This window comes from Nannospalax galili, unplaced genomic scaffold (genome assembly GCF_000622305.1).
Source record: "Nannospalax galili isolate Female #2095 unplaced genomic scaffold, S.galili_v1.0 scaffold1798, whole genome shotgun sequence".
Lineage (NCBI taxonomy): Eukaryota > Metazoa > Chordata > Mammalia > Rodentia > Spalacidae > Nannospalax > Nannospalax galili.
In genome coordinates, this window is record NW_008341341.1 from 549,249 (window position 1) to 566,142 (window position 16,894).

The 16,894-nt window shown below is 42.5% G+C and overlaps 1 protein-coding gene across 3 annotated transcripts in view; it reads right to left on the reverse strand.

Moving 5' to 3' along the window:
• Wdtc1 (WD and tetratricopeptide repeats 1) overlaps positions 1-16,894 on the reverse strand; it is a 61,804-nt gene that overhangs the window by 28,994 nt on the left and 15,916 nt on the right. For 2 of the 3 annotated variants that reach the window (XM_017799065.2, XM_008836777.2), the window contains exons 2-3: positions 10,726-10,873; positions 9,657-9,740 (exon numbers count right to left, since the gene is read on the reverse strand). In XM_017799065.2, the coding sequence (XP_017654554.1) occupies positions 9,657-9,740; positions 10,726-10,773 (132 nt within the window). In that variant the 5' untranslated portion in view covers positions 10,774-10,873. The remainder of the gene's footprint in view (positions 1-9,656; positions 9,741-10,725; positions 10,874-16,894) is intronic. The other variant, XM_029565217.1, reaches the window with a different exon arrangement.

Below are 16,894 nucleotides of genomic sequence, written 5' to 3' on the forward strand. Positions count from 1 at the left end.
AATGGACCAAATGAGTCCAGCAGACTAGGGAGGAGATGCAGACATTTATTTCCCACCCGCCTAGTCAGAAAAGGTTGTTCCTCTGTCTTCCCTCTTCCTTGGCATAGATTCTCATCTGGGTTGAAACTCATTTCTGCGAAGAATCTCCACTTATATACACAATTGATCTATTCACTGCTCAAATCTGCTAGGTCACTTGCTGACCCCAGGCCCTGTTCCTTCTGAGACACTTGGTTGTAATCCTACATCTGTATCAGGTAGTTCTTGAATCAGAACCACTTCTATCCTTAGTCCTCTTATTTTTCTACAAGGGTGTAAATTACTTGTGCCTGGAAGTCACATCTTTGCCTTAGAATCTCCCAGAGCACCCACGGCCTTGAATGACTGCCACTTAATTAGGGCTAAGCTGAGCAGAATAATGGTCCCCTACAAATGTCCTGTCCTGACTCTATAACTTGTAAATATGTTAGTTTAGGTGTCAAAGAGAACTCTGCAAATGTGATTAAGGTTCAGGACTTCAAAATGGGGAGATTACTGGTAGGTCCAATCCAATCACATGAATCCTTAAAAGAGACCTTTTGCTGGCTGCAGAAAACTAGACAGATGGAAGTTTAAAAGGACTGGACTAGCCACTGCTGGCTATGAGACAGAGGAAAGGGCCAGAAGCCAAGACTTGTAACAGCCTTAAGAAACTGGGAATAGCAAGAAAACAGATTCTATGCTAACGCCTCCTGAAGAACAGCCCTGTCGACACCTGGTTTTAGCATGGTGAGACCTGTGTCAGACTTCTGATCTATATAACTACAAGATAAGCCAGGAGTGGTGGGACATGTTTATAATCACAGCACCTTAGAGGCTGAGACAGGCCAACTGCTGAGAGTTTGAGGTTGCCCTGAGCTAGATGGTGAGTACCAGGCTAGCCAGGGCTATACAGTAAGACACTACCTCAAAGAAACTGGAAAACAGCCTCCCTGCCTCCCATTTTGGAACCTACTTTATGAGAAATAGAATGTCCAAGAGGGGTTGTTTGGTTGTTTTAGCTATAAATATACAATCTATATTCATGTTAAAGAATACAATGGAAGAAAATCAATTTATGCCATGTTAATTAGCAAATTAAGCCGGGTATGGTGGCACATACCTTTAGTCCCAGGCAGAGGCAGAGGCAGGCTAACCTTAGTGAGTTCAAAGCCAGTCTAGTCTACATAATGAGTTTCAGGCCAGCCAGGGCTACAGGAAGACCCTGTCTCAAAAAGACCTTCCCCTACCCAAAAAAGCAAATTAAAAAAGAGGGGAAGGGCCTGAAGAGATGGTTCAGAGGTTAAGAGCACTGGCTGCCTTGTAGCGATCATTCTTAACTCCAGTTCCAGGGGATCCAACACCCTTTTCTGGCCTCTGTGGGCATTGTGGTACACTCATAAAATAAATATCAAGACATTTTTTTTTTTTTTAAAGATGGGGAACTGGGCATGGTGATTCATGCCTTTAGTCCCAGCACTTGGGAGGGAGGCAGAGGTAGGCATATCTCTGTGAGTTCCAAGCCATCTGGAGCTACAGGGAGACCCTGTCTCAAAAGAACCCCCCCCCCCAAAAAAAAGCCAGTTGTGGTGGTACAAGCCTAAAATCCTACCACTCTTTGGCTCAGTGGTAAACAGACACGCTGCCAAGGATGACCTTAATTCTGAGACTCACAAGGTAGAGAAAACCAACACCTGTCAGTTGTCCTCTGACCTTCACATGTATGCCAAGGCACACATGTACCCCCATACATACACACGCAGGTGGACCTCTGTGAATTCAAGACCAGCCTGGTCTACCTAGTGAGTGAGAGCCTGCCAAAGAAAGAAAGGAGGGAGGGAGGGAGGGAGAGAGGGAGAGAGGGAGGGAGGGAGGAAGGCAGTTTCAGGTTTACTCTTATTTGTAAAATGAAGTTCTCGACTGCTCATCCCTATTGTGTGTCGAACCCTGTGCCAAGAAACTCTACCAGTGAATGGAAAGGAAGGATCTATGTATGACAGCAACCTCCACAACACAACAAAAGCAGGTGTCTCCTAAAAATAAGGACTGTCAGCTATGAGCTAAAATCCTGGCATTTGGCTCCAATCCAGTGAGGACAATAATGTTCACTGAGCCAAGATGAGATAGCACATGTATGTAATTAAAGTGAGATGTGGGATGTTCAGCAAAGAAGTCCAAGCAAAAGGAAAAGTTCTTCAGCCTGATATAACAGAACTGCTTAGAATTAATTTTAACTAATATTGAAACTCATGAGTTTGAAGTTAGGCTGGACTTTATGAATAAGACCCTGTCTCAAACAAAAACTCAAAGGGAAAAAAAATGATTTATTTTTTAACTTCAGAAATTTCTTCCTCTCTCTCTCTCTCTCTCTCTCTCTCTCTCTCTCTCTCTCTCTCTCCCTCTCTCTCCTCTCTCTCTCTCTAGTCTTTTTGAGACCGGGTCTCTCTGTAGCCCCAGCTGGCCTGGAACTCACTATGTAGACCAGGCTGGGCTTGAATTCAGAGATCTACCTGCCTCTGCCTCCCATGTGCAGGGATTAAAGGCGTGTGCCAGACACCTACTGGTGACATTCTACTAGAAGTGCCTGCTGTGTCAGAAACTTGGAATTTTTTTTGAGACAGGTTCTCATGTATCCCAGGTTAACTGAATTCACTGTGTAGCTGAGGATGACCCTGAGCTTCTGATCCTCTTGCCTCTACATCCTACCTAGTTTAGAAATTCAGATTTCTAAATAGAATCTCAGACACTTTTCGTTCAGTGGGTTCTAATTCACTACTGTCATTACTTACCCCCATGCTCAAACTGTCCCAGGGCCGGCCAGTAGCATAACTGGCAAGCGGGCTTCCATGTACTTTTATAGGTACTTCTCTATATGCATAAGATGCTATAACTCATTACGTACTTTTTCTGTCTCAGTCCAGAATCAGTTGTTTCTCTACAGTCACCTGGCTCCTTAAAAGGAATTTAGAAGACAGTAATTTTTTTTTGTTTTGTTTTTTGAGACAGGGTCTCCCTCTAGCCCCAGCTATCCTGGAACTCACTATGAAGACCAGGCTGTCCTTGAACTCAGAGATCCGCCTGCCACTGACTCCCAAGTGCTGGGATTAAAGGCGTGCGCCACCACGCCTGGCCTAGAAGACAGTAATTTAAAACTGCTGAGGTACCACTGCTTCTGGACTCTTTCAGTGGACAAAAGGTGGAGATAATATATATGTGTTTTATATATAGTTATAGATATATAATTACTGAAAAATTTTCTCATTTCCAGCAATACTAAAATACTTATGTTCATTAATTATTATGGTATTGTTACAATTACTCTATGTAGTCCTGGTGGACTACATAGACCAGGGTGGCCTTAAACTCACAGATATCTGTCTGCCTCTGCCTCCTGAGCACTGGGAATAAAGGCCTGCACCACCATGCCTGGCCTATACACACAGTATGTATGAGTTTATATTGATGCTGCTAACTCTAACCCAATACCTCACAGTTCTCCCTTGTTTGTTGTTTTTGAGACAGGGTTTCACTGCATAGCCCAGCCTGGTCTTGAACTCCTGATCTTCCTGCCTTAACCCGCCAAGTGCTAGGATATAGGTGTGTACCAACACTAAGTATTCTGTATTCTGTATTTAAATTTCTCTTCTCCCACAGTGAGTATTCTGGCTACCAACAATATTGATGTATTTACTCAACTCTATACAATTGAATAAAACAGAATTGCTATAGCAATATTTCTATAAATAATAAATCTATAATAAAGTTCAGGATTTCTTCGGAATTTTGGAAATCTTGAAAATACAAACCATAGAGTACTGTGTCCAAAACTTACTTGAGCTAGCATCTTCATCTCATCTTTATTGATTTAATCTTGGGTTTTCCTTTATTTTTCTTTCTTTTTTTTTTTTTTTGGTCTTTTTTTGAGACAGTCTCCCTATAGCCCCAACTGGCCTAAAACTCACTATGTAGACCAGAGAGATCCACTTGCTTCTGCCACCCGAGTGCTGGTATTAAAGGCATGTGCCACCACACCCAGCTATAAATTTTTTTTGGGGGGGGGGTTCTTTGTGAGACAGGGTCTCCCTGTAGCCACAGCTGGCCTGGAACTCACTATGTAGACCAGGCTGGCCTCCAACTCAAATTGAGATCTGCCTGCCTCTGACTCCCCAGTGCTGGGATTAAAAGTGTACACCACCATGCCCAGCTAATAAATGCAAACCAATCATACACATAAAAATAAATAATAAAGGGCTGGAGAGATGGCTCAGCAGTTAAGAACACTGGTTGTTCTTGCAGAGGACCCAGGTTCAAGTCCCAGCACCCACATGGTAGCTAACAACTATCCTTAAACAACTGCAGTTCCAGGGAACCCAACACATCCCCCTTCTGGCCTCCACAGGCACTGCATGGGTACACTTACATATTCATACTTATAAAGTAAAAATAAATAAAAATTAAAGAAAAAATGTAATTAAAAGCACTTATTTCTCTTTCTGTACCCTTTCTCCTTTACCACCTTCATCCCTGGAACCGATCAATTTCAATAGCTTGTATTTTTCCATCCTGTGATTTTGTTTGGGAAAAAAAATATGCAGAAACATGCATCAATTCTTATTCTCCTCCCTTTCTCACAGCAAAATTGGCAAAAAAAAAAAAAAAAAAAGGAACTGGCCCTTAAAATGTTAGAAATGGTGCTAGGCGTGGTGGCGCACACTTTTAATCCCAACACTAGGGAGGCAGAGGCAGGCAGAGCTCTGAGTTTGAGGCCAGCCTGGTCTACGCAGGGAGTTCCAGGGAGACCCTATCTCAAAAAGATCAAAAAAAAAAAACCCACAAAACCATTAGACATGTAGTCAACTTCATTCAAAGAGAAATGCATATAACTTACTATGAGATACGACTTTTCTTAAATTGAGATAACAATAAGAAAAAAAAAAAAAAGGAAAAATCTTAACTACAGGGTTCACTGATGAGCTGTGGAGAAATGGGTACTCTCAGGCCTAAGCAAGGCAAAGAGGTACAGTTTCCATGCTGGGAAATCTGGCATTACCAACAAACCCACACATACATTTGCCATCTGAGCAGCCCATTTTCAGTTTTCTTTTTTCCTTTCTTTCTCTTTTCCTTCCTTCTCTCCTGCCTCCCTTCTTTGTTTTTTGCTTGTTTTTTTGTTTTGTTTTGTTTTGTTTTTTGAGACAGGGTCTGGCCTTTAATCCTAGCACTCAACAGAGGCGAATCTCTGTCAGTTCAAGGCCAGCCTAGTCTACATAGTGAGTTTCAGGCAAGCTGGGGCTAAAAAAAAAGCGAGAGAATTGGCCTTGAACTCACAGCAATCCACCTGCCTCTGCCTCCTGGGTGCTAAGGTATGAGCAGGTACACCAAGCCTTTTATTACTTTTTTTTTTGTCTTTTTGAGACAGGGTCTCCTTGTAGCCCCAGCTGTCCTGGAACTCACTATGTAGACCAGGCTGGCCTCAAACTCACAAAGATCCGCCTGCCTCTGCCTCCCAAGTGCTGGGATTAAAGGCATGTGCCACCATGCCCAGCTACATTTTTTAACCTTAGAGATACATCTTTAGCAATAAGGGTAAGAGTGCTTGCTTACCACTCAGTCCCTGGGTTCAAGTCCCAACATTTCAAGAGAAAAACATGTGTTCTCATTTCCAGCAATACTAAAATACTTTATTCTTTTTATTTTCTGTGTATGAGTGTGTTGCCTGTATGTATGTAAGTGCCCACAGAGGTCAGAAGAGGGTGTCGATTCCTGGAACTGCAGTTACAGACAGTTAGCTGTCGTGTGGTACTGGGACTCGAACCAGGGTCTTCTGCAAGAATAGCCAGTGCTCTTAACCACTGAGCCATCTCTCCAGCCCCGCAATACTAAAATACTTATGTTCAAGGTTATTAATTATGGTATCATAATTACTCGCTATAATTTAGAAAAAAACTCCAAGTGTCCACACATGGGAAAAGCACTGAATAAATCTTGGTCCATCTAATATTAGCAAAATACTAATATGAACTCTATAATTGGTATGGATGTGATGACTTCTATGATATGCTGGTAAGCAGAAAAAGAGAAGTATGAGAATATCTTTAGCTACATTCATATCTGTATATAAGATGTTTCCCTGGTTCTCTGGTGTACATACTGTACACATGTACAAGTGTTCCTCTGTGGATATGGACGCATAAATGCACATGTATGTAGAGGCCAGAGACTGACACTGAATGTCTTGCTTTATTGCTCTCCACTTAATTTTTTTTTTTTTTGGTCTTTTTGAGACAGGGTCTCCCTGTAGCCCCAGCTGACCTGGAACTCGCTATGGAGACCAGGCTGGCCTTGAACTAACAGAGATCCACTTGCCTCTGCCTCCTGAGTACTGGGATTAAAGGTGTGTGCCACCACGCCCAGCTTCACTTCATTTATTTTTAATTTTTAAAAATTTATTTTGGGGCTGGAGGGATGGCTCAGTAGTCAAGAGCACCGGCTGTTCTTGCAGAAGACCCGGGTTCGAATTCAGCACCCACATGGCAGCTAACAACTGTCCATAACTCCAGTTCCAAGGGATCTGACAGCCACTTCTGTCCTCTGCGGGCATTGCACAACAATACACACATACACATAAAAAATAATAATAAATAAAATATTGATCTACATGCAGGTAATACACACATACACATAAAAATAATAATAAATAAAATATTTTTTTAAATTTATTTTATATGCCAGTTGTGGTGGTGCACACCTCTAATCCCAGCACTTGGGAGGCAGAGATATGCAGATATCTGAGATCAAGGCCTGCCTGGTCTACATAGTGAGTTCCTGGCCAGCTGGCACTTCAGGGAGACCCTGTCTCAAAAAGACCAAGCAAACAAACAACAAAAAACCCTAAACTTATTTTGTGCAGGAGTGTTTTGCCTGGATATATGTAAGAGCACTACATGCATGCAATACTCACAGAAGCCAGAAAAGGCTGTCAGATTCCTTGGAACTTGGGTATTGAGGAGGAGGAGCTGTTGGAAAGATGGTTCCACAGTTAAGAGCACTGGCTGCTCTTACAGAGGACCCAGGTTTGGTTCCCAGCACTATTTGGTGGCAAACAACTATCAGAAATTCCGGTTCCAGAGATCCAACACCCTCTTCTGGCCTCCATGAGCATCGTACACATGTAATGCACTTATATACATGCAGGCAAAACACTTTAAAAATAATAAATGATTAAAAAATAAAACCTTCCTGGGCCTATTATTTGTCATCCTCTTCAAGGTAAGACAGAATAATCTACAGTTGAGATTTTCATTCCTTCTCTTCCCAATTTTTCAACTCACTTGTATCTATATCACATTTTGAAGTACTATAACTTCTGACCCCAAATCAATGCCTAAGTTTTGACCCTTGACAGAATCTAATTAATAGTATGGGTTGATTTCTTCAATGAAACTTTCTTTTGTGCTGTGACTTCACCCTCTGCTCTCCTTCCTATTCCAACTGCTTTTTCTTAATGTCTTTTACATATTGTTCTTTATCTGTCTTGAAACCCTATGTGTTGGCCTTCTTGCCTGTAGCTAGACTTCTTATGTTCTACACACTTCCCAAGGACAATCACAAGTCACTTTCACAGCTAGGATCTATATGTTGCTCACTACTTCCAAACTGACATCTGGTCTACATCTCTATCCTAAGCTCAAATCTAAATAGTCTAATTATTTTTCCAAAGAGTGCTAAGTGGGCAACCTATGGTCCCTAGCTCCGGAGCATCACCCAGCATGACATCTTTCTGCTCAGATCTGTTTCTCTACTAGTGCTGCTCAAATCAGCAAATGGCCCTTACTCCCCCAATACTCAATCCAGAAACCTGACCTCCATTGCTCATTCCACTCTTCCTAACGTTCCATATTCAATCAGTAAGAATTTTGTTAATGCTGTCATTTAACTGTTTCAAATCTACTCTCTTATCGCCATTCATATTCTTTTTTTTCACTGTTTGGGTAACCCATCACCTCATCCTGAGCCATTCCCACAACATTTACCTGGTTCTGGCTACCTCCACTTTGATCTTCTAAAACTTATTTTTCATTTTGAAACAAAGATTAATTTTGTGTGTTCATGTACATATGTGCACATACATGTGGATGTGTGTAGAAGTCAGAGGTTAACATTGAGTCCCTTCAATTGCTTTCCATCTTATTTTTGGAGACAGGGGAACTTTCACTGAATCTGGTCCTAGGATCCTCCTGTTCCTACCTTACCATTGCTGGGATTCTAACAGCACATGACCACACCTATTTTTTTTTTTTTTTTTTTTTGGTCTTTTTGAGACAGTGTCTCCCTGTAGCTCCAGCTGGCCTGGAACTCTCTATGTAGACTAGGCTGGCCTTGATCTCACAGAGATCCACCTGCCTCTGCCAGAGTGCTGAGAGCAAAGACACGTGCCATCACGCCTGGCTGACTACACTTATTTTAAAAAATATTTATCTCAGGCTGGAGACATGGTCCAGTGGTTAAGAACACTAGTTGCTCTTGCAGAGGACCTAGGTTTGATTCCCAGCACCCACATGGCAGCTAACAACTGTGTGTAACTCCAGTTCCATGGGATCTGATGCTCTCTTCTGGCCTCCATGGGCACTGCATGACACAAGTACACTTACATACACGTAGGCAAAACATTCACACATAAAATAGGTAAATTAATTAAATTAAAAAATATCTAGCCAGGTGTGGTGGTGCACACCATTAATCTCAGCACTTGGGAAGCAGATCTCTGTGAGTTCAAGGCCAGCGTGGTCTACATAGTGAGTTCCAGACCATCCAGGACTACATAGTGAGAGCCCCATCTCCAAAAACAAATAATGTATTTAATGTACAAATAATGTATTTAATAATGTATTTATTTAATGTGTATGAGTGTTCTGTGTACATTTATGTCAGTGCACCACATGTGTGCAATGCCCACAGAGGCCAGAAGAGAGCTTCCAATCCCCTGGAATTAGAGTTATGGATGATAGTTAGCAATCATGTGTGGTGTTAGGAACTCAAAAGTCTTCTACAAGAACAGCCAGTGCTCTCAGTAGCTGAGTCATCTCTCCAGACACCAGCCATCCCCTTTTTTTAGCTGAGGATCAAACTCAGGTCCTCATGCTTGAACAATAAGCACTCTACTGACTAAGTCATTGCCTTAACCCCCTCCCCTCTTTTATAGGACAGGGTCTCACTATGCAATCCAAACTCGTCTGAAACTTGCTAGAGCCCAGGCTTCTAACTCAAAATCTTATTGTCTCAGCCTTTCAAGTAGGGAGGAAAGACAGAATGATCCTGGCAACTTGCCTAGCCAGCTGGTCTAGCCAACACTAGTGAGTTCTAAGTTCAGTGAAGGACCCTATCTCAAAAACTAAGGTGGATGATAGTAAAAGACAGACTGTGTGTGTGTGTGTGTGTGTGTGTATAAACAAACAATATGAAAATCCTTGGTAAATTCTAAATTCCTGTAATGGCCACAACAATACTAATAATGACGAAATGGAATTCAATCAACCTTTTCCAAGCACAAAATATATAACATATTAAAAAAATTTCTTTATCCTTCATCAAATGAAGATGAGGCCATGTATATCTAGGATGCAAACTGAATTTCTTACCTGAAGCTCTGCTTCCAGGCCTAGTCTCCGGATAAAGGGATCGGTGACATGGTACCGCCGTTCAAAGCTCAGGGCACCCCGCTCCTGGAGGACCGAAACAAACTTGTGTTTCTTTGATTGAATTCACCATTTCTATATTCAACCCTGAGCAGGGGACCATAAGAGCTAGAAAAGATGAGGAAGAATTGAGGAAGAATTGGCTTATAGAAGTGTGTACTACTCTTAGGGATGGATTGGAGAACAATAGAAGAGAGTTCATATAACTAAGCACTAAGAGCTGGGTGTGGTGGCACATGCTTTTAATTCCAGCACTTGGGAGGCAGAAGCTGAAGGATCTCTGTGAGCTTGAGGCCATCATGGTCTACATAGTGAGTTCCAGGCCAGCTAGAGCTACAGGGAGACCCTGCTCAAAAAGACAAAAAAAAAAAAAAAAGGCCTGTCTTTCAGTAGTGTAGTGTAGGTGAAGCTGCTGGCTCCAGCTTAGAGTTTTTACTAAAGAAGCACAATTTTCCTTGCTTGACTCCATTCTAAGTCTTTGCAGAGGCTCAATGGAGTTTCCCTGATAAAGCCTGGAGCTACCTCACTAACTGAACTCAACTGTCCAGTCATCCAAACTCCTCAAAGGTAACACTGTCTTCTACATGCAAGCAGCAGAGGACAGGATAGCCTCAGAGAGAAAATGACCTCAAGCTGAACTGAGACCACTGCCCCCTTAGTTCTAGCACATCTACAATTCAGCAGCTAGGGCAGCTAAGAGACTATTACTTACTCTTGTGTGCACCCCAACATATGCATGTGCATGCATGTACACAACACACTGATGGTTCATCAGCCTACATTAAATCTTAGCAACCCTGGCACAAGAACTCAGACAGGGAAGTCTCCATAAATTCCATGTACTAAGATAAAATATGGGCAGCAAAACAACTTGACTGTCATCCTGCTACTGTCTAACTATGTGAACGACTCTAGGTAAGTCACAAACTCAAAGCCCATTTGTTCATCTGTAAAATGCATCTGTGGTAGAAGAAAGGGCTTGGTGCCCTAGTAAGAGGTCTGGACTGCTTACTTTGATTTGCCTACGAATGAGGTCTCTAGTTATGTTGACTTTTGCCATCTTCTCTTAATGGGTTCAGCAGAAGGAAGCTATAGAAGGATCTTCAGGACCCTTGCACATTCCAGCCAAGCACAGGTCCACAAGACAAACATTTAATTACCTGCAGGGAAAAAATAAAAACAAATACCATCAAGAATTGGAAAATGGAATAAAGTACTCCTCAACAGCCCCCTAGCCCACTCAGTGATTTATGACATGGTGGGCTGTAGTAATGAACTCCTGACTGGGTGAAGGAGGCAGAGGACAGCGACTCATAAGCACAGGAAGCACTGGGATAAGCACTGAAGAGGTCATGCATGCTTGCTTCACCAAAAATGGCAGTGGACATGGGTATGAAGGAAGCCGGCAACATATTCTAAAAGTCAGAAGAAGGCACACAGCTAAACGGAAGCCAAATTCCACTTGTTCGGCAAACATCTGTGGCAGCCTGTCTGAGCTGTTAATCATGCTTCAAATCCCTAACCCTCAGCTTGATGCTCCCTAAACAAATCAGTATTATGGCCCAAACACTCAACTATCACAGAATCACAGAATCAAAAATAAAAAGGAGGTCTTCCAGGGAACTGGTCATATGAAGCTCCTGGAATGGCAAGCCCAGCTCCACACTCCTTTCCACGTCTGGCCCTATGCTTCAGTCCTAGTTTGCTTCTCTGTTGCCGCAATAAAAATTTTGGCCCAAGTGACACAGGAAAGAAAGGGTTTATTTCAACATACAGATTACAGTTCATCATCAAGGGAAGCCAGGGCAGGAGCTCAAGGCAGAAACTAAAGAGAGATCATGGAAGAACACTGCTTACTCACGTGTTACCCCTGGCTTGTCTTAACAGCCAGTGTTCTTAACCGCTGAGCCATCTCTCCAGCCCATAAATAATTTTTAAAGAAGAAAAATGGTCTGGAGACCTGGGTTCGAATTCCAGCACCCACTTGGCTGCTAACAACTGTTCATAACTCCAGTTCCAGAGGATCCGATGGCCTCTTCTGTCCTTGGACACTGCATAACACTTACATACATGCAGGCAATATACCACATAGACATAAAATAAAAATAAATTTAAAAAAAGAAAAATGATGGGGCTAGAGAGATGATCAGCAATTAAAAGCACCCGCAACACTTCCAGAGTATCCAAGTTCCATTCCCAGCATGACATCAGGCAACTCATAACTGCCCATAAAATGCTGTTCCAGGAGATCTAACACCCTCTTCTGGCCTTCTGGGGCACCTGCACACACAGACCACACACTCAAGACATATACACACATACCCCTGAATTAAAACACACCCACGCACACACACACACACACACACACACACACACACACAAAACCTCTTTTAAAAAAAAGTAATGAGCCAGGCATAGTGGCACATGTGTTTGATCCCAGCAATCCAGAGGCAGAGGGAGGTGGATTTCTGTGAGTTCAAGGCCAGCCAGGTCTGCACAGTGAGTTCCAAGCCAGCTGGGGCTACAGGGAAACACTGTCTCATAAAAAAAGAATGATGGGGGCTGGAGAGATGGTTTAGCAGTTAAGAGCACTGACTGCTCTTGGTGGTTAGAGGACTCAGTTTCTGTTCCCAGCACCCACATGGCAGCTAACAAATGTCCATGTAACTCCAGTTCCAGAAGATCCAACACCCTCTTCTGACCTCCTCGGGCACTGAACAACAGGAGTGCACTTACATACATGCAGGCAATGCACTCATACACATAAAATAAAAATAATAAAATATTTTTTTAAAAAAGCAACTCTTTAGACTCTAGCAAAGAAAACACAAAATGTAAAAAAATTTTCATGAGTATATCCATCAGATTTTTAACAGAAAAAAATAAAATAAAAACACAGTTGTCAACATTAGCAAAATGGCCAAAGAATATATTGCCATAACGATGTTATAGAGAGATCATAAATGATAATTGTGTTGGCGAGATGACCAAGTCTGACAAGCTGAATTCAATCCCAGAACCCACAAGGTAGAAAAAGAGAATGGACTCCTGAAAGCTGTCCGCTGGCCAGCATATAAACACACCTACAAAAAATGCATAAAAATTTTGAAGACATTATAATAACAAAGGAAAAATCCTTATGTCATATTACAATGTTTACTGATAAGCTGTTTTCAACAAGTATGTTTTGCTTTTAAAATGAAATATAAAAAACAATAATAGCTGCTCTGAATATTATATATCTTTTTTTCCTTCTACTTATTTTCTTTTGGTCTTTTTGAGACAGGATCTCCTTGTAGCCCCAGGTGGCCTGGAACTCACTATGTAGACTAGGCTGGCCTCAATCTCACAGCGATCTGCCTGCCTCCTGAATGCTGGGGATTAAAGCACCACATGTGCCACGCACACACACAATCAATGTGAGTCTCTAGAAAAAGGCTAGGTGTGCATGCCAGAGGCTGATGTCAGCTGTCTTCCTTCCTCTAGTGCTTTAATACTTAAAATTTCTGAGGCAGGACCCCCTCACTGAAGCTGGAGCTCACTCTTTGGGCAAAACTAGCTGACTAGGGACATCCAGGGACCATACCTGGCTTTTTACATGGGTGTTGGGGATCTGAATTTAGGTCCTCATTCTTGCATGGCAAACATTTTGACAACTGAGCCATCTCGCAAGTTCCCAAAGCACATTACTTTTATTTATTTATTTATTTATTTATTTATTTATTTATTTATTTATTTGAGTTTTGCCTGCATGCCATACCCAAGGAAGCCAGAAAAGGGTATAAGAGTCCCTGGAGCTAGAGTTAGGGACAGTTGCTGGCTACCACATTAAGTGCTAAGAACTGAATCCTCTGCAAGAGTAGTCAGGGGTCTTAACTGCTGAGCCATCTCTCCAGTCCCAAAGCAAAGCATATTAATTCTTAATAAGGAAAAGAGAGAGAAAACCTCCACTAAGTTACTAAGGCTACATCTATCCACTGTTTTTAAAGGAAGTTCTATTATTTCCACTTCTTCCTGCTTCCACCTCTACAGCCACAAGGCAGAGGTCTAGTCTTTCCTCCTCACGCTGGTTGCCTGTGCTTTCAAGATGACTCTCAGGATCCAAGATCCCCCAAGCCAACCAATTCAGTCATGTGGACCTCCTTAAGGCCACTTCTGAATTTCACCAGCTGGGCCCCAGCAGACACATAATACACCCTCCTGAAACCTCACCTTTTCCTTCTGATCCCTGAGTAGTCTCCTTCCTTTCTTTTGACATAACCACAAAAGGAAAGTCCACACTTCACATTGTTGCAGATATTTTTCCATTTAATGATAACCACACAGATTTTCTTCCTTTAATGTGAAACAATTGAAGTAAACTTGCTGTCTGATTAGATATTCTCCTTCAGAGTTCTTTGGGGAAAAAAAATACCTTCATGATTGATATTAGAATCATAAACTCTTTTTTTTTTTTTTAATATTTTCTTTATTATTTTTATGTGTACGAGTGTATTGCCTGCATGTATATGAGTTCACACGTGTCGTGCAAGGCTGCAGACGTCAGAAGAGGACTTCGGATTCCCCTGGAACTGGAGTTAAGGACTGTTCGTTGCCGCCATGTGGGTGCTGGGAGTCGAACCCAGGTCCTCTGCAAGAGCAGTCAGTGCTCTTAACCGCTGAGCCATCTCTACAGCCCCGAATCATAAACTCTTTAAAAAGGTAAGAAACTTCTCCCACAACATGGAAGCCATCAGCCTCGTCTCTTTATGCAAACTGGCAGGAAGATACAAAGACCTTGGCATTATTTAGGTCATGGATCCTGCAAGCACCAAGAACATGCAGGAGCACCTGCTGAGAACAACTACAGATTCATGTGGCCTTCACATCAAATTTAAAACATGAATATGGGGGCACACACCTTTACTCTCAGCCATCGGGAGGCAGAGACAGGCAGACCTCTGTGAGTTCAAGCCAGCCTGGTCTATAAAGCAAGTTACAGGCCAGTCAGGGCTACATAGTGAAACCCTGTCTCAAAATAAACAAAAACAAAGAATGTAAATGGCCACTGGGAAACCATGAGGACATGAGTTCAGATCCCGATCACATAAAAGTCAAATGCTATAAGGGGACAGAGACAGGCAGATTCCGGGGGCTTGTTGGCCAACCAGTCTAGCTAAAACAAAGAGCTCCACTCTCAAAAATAAGGTGGGGAACAATCAAGGAAAATACCTAATATGGACCTCTGGCCTCTACACCCACATAGGCACATGCATTCACACATACACAATAATATGTAAATGTGAAGAAATTAATGTAAGCGAAGCACAGGCTGCAATTGTGTCTATAACTTGGTTTGTGGTATAATGGTCAAAGCTAAAACAACAAAATTGCCCCACAATCTCCAACAAGATGCAATGAGGTTTATTATAATGAAAACACCACCAGTGAGTACATCTGGTATTAAGACCAGTTGTGTGATCTTATTAAAGGCATGTGCCACCACACCCAGCTAGTACCACTTTCTTTAGAGGATTGCCGTTGACCTCTCTATGTTCCATTGTTTTTTAAAATACACATTTGTGCCTCTGTGTGTGTGTGTGTGTGTGTGTGTGTGTGTGCGCGCGCGCGCACGCGCACAAGTGCACCTTGTGGGTTCTAGTCCCAGGGATTGAACTCAGGTTATTAGGCTTGGTAGCAAGCACCTTTACCCACTGAGTCAGTGCAATACCAAGAGACCCAATCACTGTGGGAGACTGGCAAGGTGGTTCTCTTTTAAGAGTGTTAAGCCAGGGACTGAGGATGTAATTATAGGAGAGGTGGGAAAAAAGGACAGGAGGGAAAAGGAGGGGGAGGGAGGGAAGAGGATAAAGGGAAAGGGAAGAGAGAAGAAAAGGAAAGAGACAAGAGAATCAAAGACTAGGGAGATGGCTCTGGGCAGTGTCATGGAAGAATGAGGGCCTGAGTTTGGATCCCCAAAACATGTGAAAAGTGCTGAGGAGGTGGAGACAGAAGGTCTGCTGGCCAAGCAGTCTAGCAGAAGTGGTCTGCTAAGTGAGCAACACGCTCACTTAGAGACCCTGTCTCAAAAAATAAGGGGGATGCAATTCAGGAAGATATTTGATGCTGATCTCTGACCTACACACGAGAGAGAGAGAGAGAGAGAGAGAGAGAGAGAGAGAGAGAGAATATCAAGCCAGAGAGAGCGAGCATATCAAGACAGGAGTTGTAGAATATGCCTGTAATCCTCACTTGGGAAATGAGGTATCAATCAGGATCAGAGGTTTGAGGTTGGCATAGGCTACAAGACTCTGTTCTTGCCAGGCAAGGTGGCATATGCCTTTAATCCCAGCACTTGGGAGGCAGAAGCAGGTGGATCTTTGTGAGTTCGAGGCCAGTCAGGTCTACATAGTTCTTTTTTTGAGTTCCAGGCCAGCTGGGGCTATAGAGAGACCCTGTCTCAAAAAAAAAAAAAAAAAGGCTCTGTTCTCAAAAAGCAAGGGAGGGAGGATATAAGGCACCCAAATCTCTATGACAATTTTTTCTTAATAACTCCAACTTTGCTGAAAACAGAAAAGAGTTTAAGTGCTTTTCTTTTCCTTTGTCCTAGTTACTCTAAAACACTAATAAAGCCAGGTATGGTGGTTCACACCTTTTATCCCAGCACTACAGAGGTAGAGGCAGGTGGACCTCTGTGAGTTCAAGGCCAGCCTGGTCTACATAGCAAGTTCCAGGCCAGCTGGGGCTACAGGGAAACCCTGAATCAAAAAAACCAAAATAATAATAATAATGTGTATATATATACATATATATATGTACACTAAATATAAATATATAATATTTAAAACACTGATCAAAACCAACTTGGGGAGGAAAGGGTTTATTTCATCTTACTCTTCCAAGAGACAATCCATCACTAAGGGAAGCCAAGACAGGAACTTAAGCAGGGCAGGAACCTGGAGGCAGGAGCTGAAGCAGAGACCATGGAGGAATGCTGCTAACTAGCTTGCTCCCCTGGCTTGTGCTCAGCCTGCTTTCCTACACAACCCAGGACCACCTGTCCAGGGGGTTGACCACCCATTATGGATTGGATTCTCCCACATTACTCAATAACCAAGATAACAGATCACAGAAATGCCCACAGGGAAATCTGTTAGAGGAAATTCCCCAATTGAGGTTCTCTCTTCCAAGGTGTATTAAGT